Raw genomic sequence first — 10,461 nt, forward strand, 5'->3', positions numbered from 1 at the left:
GGTGCAACACGACGCGTCCATGATTTTCAACGCAACCCGTAGTCACGTGCATGGTTACACCAACCACTAAGCCTGAAACACGCAGGTCCAAGCTTCGACCAGCATTCCGCGCAACGACATCATCGATCGTGGGACAAACAACCATGGCCGAGCTACGGACCCCCAACAAAGCCCTCGGCAAACTTGACCTCACGAAGCCGCATCAATTCCAGTTGCCCAAGAAACAGATTAACGATGGCGAGGATGTTTCCTTCTTTCTCACATCGACTGCGTACGCAGATATCATGACATGGTTGCTGCAACTCAACGCATCCATGTTCCCAAAGAAGACCTCGTCGTCATATCAAGACTGGAGCTTGGACAACTCAACATACACCTTCTCGGATACTGTCCAGAAGCTGAGGTCCTTGTTGGAAAAGCTAGGAACCATCATCGAGGAAGCGCCTCCGGACCCTGGTCCTCGTAGGTTTGGCAACATCAGCTTTAGGAAATGGTACGAGATCGTTGAATCTCGGTTACCAAATCTGCTTTCCGAAGCTCTTCCCGCTGAAGTTCTCAACGCCGGCAAGTCGGCCGATGGAACCGCTACCGCAAAGGAAGAATTGCAAGCATATCTGTATGGTAGTTTCGGCAGCGCTCAGCGACTTGATTATGGCACCGGCCATGAACTCAGCTTCTTGGCATTCCTTGCTGGGATCTGGAAACTAGGCGGTTTTGCGAATACCGAGCCTGGTCTCGAAGAGCGAGGCATTGTGATAGGAGTTGTCGAACCGTAAGTTCCCCTGCAGCGCCTGATCAAAGCGGGATTAACCAGCGCCAGCTACCTCGCACTCATCCGTCGCCTCATTCTTACTTACACCCTTGAGCCTGCCGGCTCTCATGGTGTCTGGGGTCTCGACGACCATTCATTCGCGCCCTACATTTTTGGCTCTGCCCAACTCTCACCCCCCATCTCCAGCGCTGCCGATATTCCTGGCGAGGGCTCGCTTCCTGACGCACCCGATCCTGGGGATGTTGCCAAAGTCAATATCGTGCAGCGTGAACGCAAGTCCAATATGTACTTCAGCGCCATCGGCTTCATCTACGATGTCAAAAAAGGACCTTTCTGGGAGCACAGCCCGATCCTCTTCGACATTTCTGGCGTCAAAGCCGGCTGGGCGAAAATCAACAAGGGCATGTTGAAGATGTACAATGCAGAAGTTCTTTCCAAGTTCCCTGTCGTGCAGCACTTTCCTTTCGGCTCGCTGTTCCGCTGGGAAAAAGACCCAACGGCAGCAGAAGCGCAAAAATCAATTCACACAACGAGCCAACCAGCGAGAATGCCTCCTGCAGGCCAGCTGCGCGACGCGTCACAGCGATTGCCGATGCAGGAAGGGACGAAAGCGCCGTGGGCAACTGGTGCATCCGCGCAACCCATGACAGCCGCACCATGGGCATCAAACGCGACTGCCGCACCGCCCATGACAGCAGCACCATGGGCGACTCGAGGAGCATCAGGCGCGACAACGATGCCTGCACCCGCGAGGCCCGGTGCCGGCGGCGTGATGCCTCCCACGCAGGCACCGTGGGCGCGAAAGCCAGGAGCGTGAGAGGGTGCAGAGGACACGCACGCGGGTTCTGCTGAAAAATTTCGGTGGGGCCGATCAGGGATTTACGCGCCTTGCAGCGGGCGATATCGTGACGGGATGGCAGATTGGAGAGGTAGCGGATAGAGTGCGGAGGTTGCGGAGATTGGGCGATTCGCTTGGCCGGAAATGAGTCGCGACTCGCGATCACCGTTGTCGGGCTCTTGGTGTTTTACCTTGTTTGGCAGGCCGTGCGCACTGTCACTCTTTTTGTTTCCTTTCGTCGCTAATGGTAGAGGTAGAGTTGGCGCTGCGCTTCATTGGCTGCCCACGTTCTTGTATAGTCTGCGGCACGGGCCTCGAACATGTGGATCCGAGCAGATCAGTAGAGAAACTGGATTTTTGCTATTGGCTGGGAGCGTGGACATTTTTCCTAGAACGGCATGGTTGTCGTGTGAAATCGAAACAGATCTTTGTGTCACAGCGTCAATCGGCCGCTGCGGGTTGTTGAGCCAATGGGTCTCGATCGACGCATGTGGGCTGTTGGGGCTCTGTATTTTGCAGATGGGATAGCGAGTCTCCCAATCAGCTTCCTCCTGACGAAATCCAAATTGTAGCGATACAGGAGGTGGTTCATACGGTATATTGGTATCTCTCATAGACCTAATTAGCCATAATGTTACACTCTGTGTGAGGTGAAATAGCTCTCATTTCTTTGAATAGCTAGGCCATGCAGGCCCACCAACCGAACGATCAATTTTCCAGACAAGCCAGACGTTGGCGATGTGACGTATTCATACTGGACATGATCAGGCTGACATGATCCCACTTGAATGAACATGTACGGAGTACGCGACGTCTGACCACAGCAGCAGCAGGGGCTGAAGCCAAGCCCGTCGGTGGGCAACTCTACACGACCATACAAGAGAGGCCGCATAACCAACACCAGTGGATTGTAAGTACGTATACACGGAATGATGTGCGATGGCAAGTAAATGAGTCACCGCCTGACAGTCAGAGGATTCTAATGGCAGCCTGGAATGGGCCGAGGGTTTTGCAACGTATTTTTGCCTCTCGACGGTGCTCCATGTTGCGGACCGAGGCATTCATGTAGCACGCAAGGCTTGGGTTATGCAGTACCTAAGTATGTACCTACAATAGGAGCTGGAAGATCAGCTGTGTTCCGTGAATAGAGCGAACAGAGGTTGGTTGCAAAAGGCAGAATGGATCAACTAAAACGAGGCTGAGTCTCCCTCGATGCGTCACTCGGAGATTTCTGGGCATTGATCCCTCGCATTCTCGAATATATATAGTTAGATGAGCCAATGAGCGGCACTGACATGGTGGGGGTGCGTGTGATACCGGGCAAAAGCCGGAGACGGACGCTTGGGCCGCCAAAAATAGGCCTGGGAACCCTGAAACGAGCGCGTTGAATCTGGGGCTTAGCAGCGAGACCCTGGCGCCTTGTCCAAGAGAGAGCTCCCCCGTCGCCGTCAATTTACATCCTTCGCTCAACCACCGCGCCCTTTGCTCGCTGCTCGTCGCGCGCCCGTCAAGAGACCCAAGGGCCGCCCCTTTCCCGTCATCCTCCTTTTCCCGCCCCTGTCGCGTAATCCTCGCGACCAAAGGCCGCTTTAAACACCGCTTCGCCGACGTTTGACTTCAGCTGGTCAACCAACCAACCGCAATCATGCCTGGTGTCCGTGAGTTACCTCCTCCTCCCCCTGGGTTCACCGCGCCAATCGCCGCGCCCACCTGAACTTGTGCTACTGGCGCCCTTACTACTACCATATCGCCGTAGTGCTAACGGATTACTCGTCCAGCGCTTGATGCCTTCAGTACCATGAAGAAGTCCCTCAAGGGCCTCTTCAGAAACAAAAAAGCGAAGAAATCCAAGGACAAGAACAAGGCCGAGGCCGACGCGCAGCCCGCCACGGCGCCTGCATCTGCGACAGAGGCCACCAAGCCTACCGAGCCCACTCCGGCTGCTCCGGCTGCTGCCCCGGCCGCCGGCGCGGCCCCCGCTGCTGATACCACCGATGTGAAGAAGGCGGACGAGCAGAAGCCCGCTGACCCCGCACCTGCGGCTGCGGCTGCTCCTGCTGCTGAAGGCGAGGCAGCCAAAGCACCGGCTGCCGAGCAAGCTGCTGGTGAGTTCTTAATTTGAATGTTTCTTTTCATGGCAGTGGAGCTAAATTGGTGTCACCCCAGCACCTCCTGCGACCGAGCCAGCCCAGGCTTCTGATGCGCCTGATGATACCACCGCTACTTCTGGCGCGCCTGCTGCGGCCGACCCCACCGCCGCCGAGACTAAGCCCCCTGTGGTCAATGCCGAAACGATACCTGCCGTCCCCACGACACAGCCCGCGGCGGGCATGTCTGCGACCAGCGGCCCCCTCGAGGACCAGCCCAACTTCTCCGCCGACCTTTCCGAGGAGAAGGTGGAGGAGAAGGTTGAGGCGGTCAAGCCGGCTGCTACGGCGTAGGCTGCGACCGGATCGCCGGCTTATCGGGATACTGTTTTTGTGAGGTCTGGAGTCAATTGGGCGGTATTGGACGGTTTTTGGCTGCGGGGTCATGGGGAGTGCTTTTTTTGTTTTGTTTTGTTTTATTTTGAGATTTTGAGACTTGGTAGAGCAGCACGCTGCGAGTGTCTTGCTCGTCTGCGCCAGGTGATTGTTATACCCACACCCGCTACATGCGATTGCTTTCTTTCGAGTACGGAGTAAGAATGGAGAAGAAGATTGTCCCGGAAGCATAGAGGGATGACGCAGCCAGGGGCCGGTGTCAGTCAGCAGAGTGCCACGGTGGCATGCGTTTGAATCGGTCGCCACCCTATTGCGCCTTGCATGGCAGATGTCCAAATTTGTCGGAGCTCATGAGGGTGGTAGGTAGTAAGCATGGCGGATCGGCAGGCGAGGGCCGCAAAGGGCAATCCGTCAGGTCGCGTGCTGACGAGGCATCGAGGCACCAAAGCACAGCACGGTGTGACACAGGCGGTCGGCTCGCATCGGGCGGTGTCTGTCAGCAGTTTCTACTTTCTGCTGCCGTGAGGTGAGGCGGCACGCCAGCCCTATGGCCCACAACATCGGATCCGGCCAGCGTCTAATGATCCCAAGCATGGGCGCCAATGGGCACCCAGGAATAGCTGTGGTCGCACCGGGCGTTCGCTCTCCGTCGTCAACCTTTTTCCCATCTTCTCACGCAGGCACGCAGGCATCTGGTTGCCTTGGCCTGCCCCATGCACGGACGGCGACACGCTGACAGCCTTGTCCTGCTCCGTCCTTTACCGCCCCCACCCCGTGTCTGAAAATACTCTTGTCCAAAGCATCATCGCACCATGATGCTCTCGCCCTCAGCCGCACCCCGTCGGCTGCTCTAGTATATCAAGTCGTGCCTCCGCTGCACTATGGCCGCCATGACCCCCCTCCCCACCTTGTTGTATACCCTTGTCGTGTCCACCCGCAATGGCGTTGGCGCAAAGATTGAAGCTTGATCAACTCGACGTTTCCTCCCGTCCCCCTTCGCGCACCCCCTCCGTCGTCGCTGCACCCGAGCAGCTGTGCATGCCCACCCCGCCCGACCCTGCAAAACGCCTGCCCAAGATGAAGAAACAACAGCCCCAGAAGGACATTGAGGACTTCTGGAACAAGTTCACCACCGACCACCCGGGCAAGATCTTTACCATCCTGCCCGACAACCTCTACGCCAAGCGCGCCGCCGCACATGCCGCACATCGCCGGAAAGACGCCTCGCCCGTGCAGAATGCCCAGGCCTCCTACGACGAGGCCGTGGCAGCCTGCGAGGAGAAGGTGGCCAAGATTGTGCGCGAGTGCCGTCGCATCAACCAAAAGTACCGCGATCCGCACTTCGACATTGAATCCGACTTTTGCCGATCGCAGCAGACGGGCGTGCCGTCCGACTGCCTGACCAGCCTCGACGGTTTGGGCACGGACTTGAAGCCCATGTCAGTCAAGAGGATCGAGGTATGAGTCTCCGACAGCTTGGAACGAGGGAAGCGCGCGCCTTAACCCATCCATGCATGCTAACCCCGCTCCCAGGACATTTTCGACGACCCACATTTTTTCATCGAGGGCGCTACCGCAAACGACGTCCGCCAAGGCAACGATGGCGACTGCTGGCTCATGTCAGCTTTGTGCACCTTGAGCAACAAGAAGGACTTGATCGACAAGGTGTGCGTGGCACGCGACGAACAAGTCGGCGTTTACGGCTTCGTCTTCCACAGAGGTACGTCACATCCTGGACCCTGAGCCCCCCCGTGTCCACCGGAACTGACTCCTTGCAGACGGCGAATGGATCTCCGAGGTTATCGACGACAAACTCTACCTGATCAAGGAAGACTTCCACGACTCGGTTCGCGATCGTCCCCAGTGGCTCGAACTGCAGAACCGCAAGAGCCCCGAAGAAGAGTATCGCGCCGTCTTCCAGACTGGATCGAGATCGCTATACTTTGCACAGTGCAGCGATCCGAACGAGACATGGTTACCCCTGCTGGAGAAGGCCTACGCCAAGGCACATGGCGACTATTCCGCCATCGACGGCGGCTTTGTAGGGTTAGTGTCCCGGCTCATGCTCTGTGTTCATGTATACTGACTTCTAGCAGTGAGGGTATCGAAGACCTGACCGGCGGTGTTACGACCGAGGTGTTTTCCACCGACATATTAGACAAGGAGAAGTTTTGGAAAGAGGAGCTCATGAAAGTAAATGAAGAGTTCCTCTTCGGATGTGGCCAGATGGGCGGCAGCTACGGTGAGAGGAGAGGCATTCAAGAGAAGCATGCCTACTCCATCATGGCTGCTGTCGACATTGACGGCCAGAGGCTACTGAAGCTCAGGTAAGTCCCATTACCTGACGCATCAGATCTAGACTGACATACTCGCAGGAACCCATGGGGCAAGACTGAATGGCGTGGAGCCTGGAGTGACGGCGCCGAAGAGTGGACCCCCGAATGGATGCAGAAGCTGAACCACAAGTTCGGTGACGACGGTGTCTTCTGGATCTCTTACAAAGACCTGCTGCGGAACTACCAACACTTTGACCGCACGCGGTTATTCGGTCCCGAATGGACCGTCACCCAGCAATGGACCAGCCTAAACGTCCCATGGTCTGTTGACTACCTCGACACCAAGTTCAGCATCACTCTCCACAAGTCCAGTCCTGTTGTCATCGTCCTCGCCCAACTTGATGACCGCTACTTCCAGGGCCTTGAGGGCAAATACGAATTCCACCTCCAGTTCCGCGTCCACCGCGGCGACGAGGAGGAATACATTGTCCGCAGTAACGGCCCCTACTACATGAAGCGGTCCGTCAGCACCGAGCTCTTCCTCGAGGCTGGCACATACACCGTGCTCATGAAGATCACCGCTAAGCGGTACGAGAGGCCAACGCCCATGGACATTGTCCGCGGCAACTGCCTCCAACGTCGGGAGAAGCTTCTTTCTGTCGGGCTCAGCTACGACCTTGCACATGCAAAGGGTCAGTTTAAGCAGCTTGACAAAGAGAAGAAGGCCCGCGAAAAGAGGGAGAGGAAGGAGCGCAGGAAGAGAAACCACGAAAAGGAGCGCAACCGCAGGAGGAAGCTCAGAGCCAAGGAGAAGAAGCGCGAAGAAAAGCGCCAGAGGAAGCACTCTGACGTCGGCGGCATGGCCTTCAACGATGTTCTGGTGCAGAAGGTCGCAGACCTTAAGATCCAGCAGGATGAGAGCCAGAACCCTCTTGGCATCGACCTCTCCGATGTTGAGGAGAGACAACCTCGGTCTCATCACCGCGCTCGCTCCTCTACTTCTCCCAACCACATGCACATCGATGCCGTGCACAACGCTATGGACCAGAGCTCTGGTGGTTTCCGCGGTCGCGGTGGCTATAACGGCCGTGGCGGATACAACGAGGGCCGTGGTGGTTACAACGAGGGCTCCGAGCTTCCCAACATTGTGTCTCAAACCGAGGACGGCAAGGCCGTGAACCCCTCTGCCCTGACCCACCACATGTCGCCGTCTCTGACCTTCGAGGCTCCCACTCCCATCGAGCCATTGGCTGGCAACGGCGGCTTCGGCGGCCGTGGCGGGTACAATGGCCGTGGTGGGTACAACGAAGGCCGTGGCGGCTACAACGAGGGTCGTGGCGGTTACAACGACGGCCGCGGTGGTTACAATGATGGGACCGACTCGGTCTCGGAGGCTCCTATCCGCACTCCTTCCAGGTCTCGCGGCACTTCCGACGCCGGTGCCGGCTACAACAGGCGCCCGGTCGAAGAGGTTCCGCTCGAGGGCCTCGCCTCGCCTTCTCAGGGCTTCACTGGCCGTGGTGGCTACAACGGGCGCGGCGGCTACAATGAGGTTGCCGAGCCGGTGCCTGAGTCCATATCGCGCCCGGGCACGCCTGGTCACCGGGCTGCGTCCCCTACTCCCTCGCACGGCTACACCGGCCGCGGTGGCTACAACGGTCGGGGTGGCTACAACGAGGTTGCTGAGCCTGTTGTCGAGCAGACCTCTACGTCCGCTCAGCGCGCTCGTTCGCCCTCTAATGGCTTTACTGGCCGCGGTGGCTACAATGGCCGCGGTGGCTACAACGAAGTCGCCGAGCCTGTTGCCGAGCACGCCGCAACTTCTGTCCAGCGCGCTCGTTCGCCGTCCAACGGTTTCACCGGTCGCGGCGGCTACAACGGCCGTGGTGGATACAACGAAGCAGCGGAACCTATCCCGCAGGCATCCTCGGTCCCGGGCACGCCTCCTCTTCCCGAGGGACGTGTGCCGTCGCCGCACGCCTCGCCCAAGCCCGGCTTCACGGGCCGTGGCGGGTACAACGGGCGCGGAGGGTACAACGAGGGCCGCGGCGGGTACAACGAAGGCAGCGACAGCCGCAACGCCTCTCCGGCGCCGGCTCAGCGCCGCGGAACGTCGCCGGCACCAATGCCGCGCGTCCACCGCCGCGACACGCTGTCCCCGCACCCGCCGCAGCACTCGCGGCACAACTCGCAGCCGAACGCGCAGACAATGGCGACGCACCGCCTGTCACGCGCCAGCTCAATCGCGGGCTCGCACGTCGGCGACCTCAGCGACTCTGATATCAGCTGGGACTCTGAGCTCGACGACTGGTCGTCTTCAGATGAAGACGAGGCCGGCCCCGCAGGTGGCGAGGGCATCTCGGCACTGGAGCGCCTCAACGCGCTCCGCCCCGGCAGCGGCGGGCCAGCAGGCGGCAACGGGCCGTGCGCGCTGATGGGCTGTCTTGGGGGCGAAGAGGGCGGCGACCAAGACGACGAGTTTGAGCGCGACCCCTGGAACGCGGTGTGCGTTGTTGGGCTGCGCGTGTACAGCAAGGACGCGGATGTCGCGATCAAGGTGGTGCGGCCTAAGGGCGAGGAACTTCGGAAGGGCAAGGGCCTCGATCGCTCCCTCGATGTCGATGATAGTGCTAAGGATGCTACCATGGGGATTCAGCTTGCTGGGTCGGAGGTCGATCTTAGGGAGGTTATGGAGGTGGGGTCGGCGCCTGCTTGGCGGGAGAGGGCGAGGCAGGGTTAGGTTTGGGTTGGTTGGTTGGTTTGATGTGGTGAGTAAGTGTGTGTGTGTGTGTGTGTGTGTGGGTTGGGGTGGCTGTTTGATTGGGTTTGTGGGGTTCGGGTTTGAGGGCGTTTTTTGGGAGAGGAGTGGGGTTGGGGTTGTTGATGGGGTGGGATGGGATGGGATGGGATGGGTTGGGTTGGGTTGGGAGTAGGGTTTTGCTTTGGTTTGGTTTGATTGGGTGCATTGTCTGTTTTGTTTATTTGTTTGTTTGTTCGCTTGTTGTTTGTCCGTCTGTCTCTCTCTATTACGGTTTCTGGGTTTTATCTGGCTTCTTTGCTTGCTTGTTGTTTGGCCTAGGCTTTTATGAGTGACGCATTTCACATACGCATACGCATTCACATATGGTTTTTTGGCATTTGCATTTGCTGCGTTCTTTTGGGGTTGTTAGTTGGTTTTGCTTGTTTTTCAGCTTGGTTTGGTACGGTTTGGTATGGCATTTGTTTCTAGTTGCTTGCATGGTGCATATATTTACATATATGCGCACGTTTATAGCGGTTTTGGTGATGGTGGTGGTGAGGGATGGGATGGAATGGGGGGGTAATCTATGATCTGCTTCTTTCTTCGATATCTTCGCTAGGGTTTCTACCTACACTCACTTGGTTTCGTGCGCAGTGGAGTAGGTTGTTGTTGTTGATGTCTGCATGGGTGTGGGCAGGCTTGCGCGTGTCTGCTCTTCACATCGAGTGGTCGTGTGCAGTGCAGTGGTCTGACGGACGGTTGACGCCATCTCACGCCCTACCGACCCGGCGCGCCCGCACCCGTCGATTTAGCCTTGCTGGATAGATGTTCCACCAATGGTTTAAGCAACTAGGTAATTAGCCACTATCGCAGCGCACGCGCGATACGTTTGGATGTGTAAACGCTTTCTTACTGCCTTGTCTTTGCTGATTGCTTTTTCTCCTGTTACCACTGCTACCGTATCTACTGCATCTACCGCATCTACACTGCGTCTGCATCTGCGTCTACCACCACACTCACACTACTGCATCTGCAGCAGCAGCATTTCCCTGCGTAGGGCACCACACAAAGCAGCAGCGGGATAAGCAGCTTGCCGCTTACTAGACGTGCCTGTATGTACGTACGTGCATATGTACGTATGCACATATTACTACGCCACCAGCTGCTGCTGCGCGCCACGGCAGGTCTAGGCGCGACGGGGCCGGTCCGGGTCGTGCGTGGTGCGTGGTGCGTGGTGCGTGGTGCGTGGCGGCGGGCTTGTGCGAGGGGGGCGTCGGCGGGTGTATGTATGTATGTACGTATGTAAGCGGGGGGCGTGAGCGTGGGGGTGCAGGTTGTGGCGTGCTTGCTTA

General features: G+C 57.8%; 4 protein-coding genes across 4 annotated transcripts; all 4 read left to right on the plus strand.

The window, feature by feature from the left end:
- Positions 1 to 143: 143 nt before the first annotated feature.
- On the plus strand, positions 144 to 1,589 carry K452DRAFT_237566 (uncharacterized protein; the record flags this gene model as incomplete). Its single annotated transcript, XM_033537597.1, has 2 exons — positions 144 to 772; positions 821 to 1,589. The coding sequence occupies 2 exons, from the start codon at positions 144 to 146 to the stop codon at positions 1,587 to 1,589; spliced, it is 1,398 nt and encodes a 465-aa protein (XP_033392132.1).
- Positions 1,590 to 1,672: 83 nt separating this feature from the next.
- Positions 1,673 to 2,238, plus strand: K452DRAFT_131008 (uncharacterized protein). Its single transcript, XM_033535285.1, has one exon. The coding sequence runs from the start codon at positions 1,755 to 1,757 to the stop codon at positions 2,136 to 2,138; it is 384 nt and encodes a 127-aa protein (XP_033392133.1). The 5' UTR covers positions 1,673 to 1,754; the 3' UTR covers positions 2,139 to 2,238.
- Positions 2,239 to 3,086: 848 nt separating this feature from the next.
- K452DRAFT_292446 (uncharacterized protein) lies at positions 3,087 to 4,501 on the plus strand. The gene is made up of 3 exons (XM_033541380.1): positions 3,087 to 3,268; positions 3,389 to 3,715; positions 3,777 to 4,501. The coding sequence occupies exons 1-3, from the start codon at positions 3,256 to 3,258 to the stop codon at positions 4,049 to 4,051; spliced, it is 615 nt and encodes a 204-aa protein (XP_033392134.1). The 5' UTR covers positions 3,087 to 3,255; the 3' UTR covers positions 4,052 to 4,501.
- Positions 4,502 to 5,131: 630 nt separating this feature from the next.
- K452DRAFT_329731 (uncharacterized protein) lies at positions 5,132 to 9,109 on the plus strand (the record flags this gene model as incomplete). Its single annotated transcript, XM_033545074.1, has 5 exons — positions 5,132 to 5,551; positions 5,627 to 5,813; positions 5,872 to 6,139; positions 6,190 to 6,420; positions 6,469 to 9,109. The coding sequence occupies 5 exons, from the start codon at positions 5,132 to 5,134 to the stop codon at positions 9,107 to 9,109; spliced, it is 3,747 nt and encodes a 1,248-aa protein (XP_033392135.1).
- Between the last annotated feature and the right edge of the window lie 1,352 nt (positions 9,110 to 10,461).

This window comes from Aplosporella prunicola (genome assembly GCF_010093885.1).
Source record: "Aplosporella prunicola CBS 121167 unplaced genomic scaffold K452scaffold_49, whole genome shotgun sequence".
NCBI classification, from domain to species: domain Eukaryota; kingdom Fungi; phylum Ascomycota; class Dothideomycetes; order Botryosphaeriales; family Aplosporellaceae; genus Aplosporella; species Aplosporella prunicola.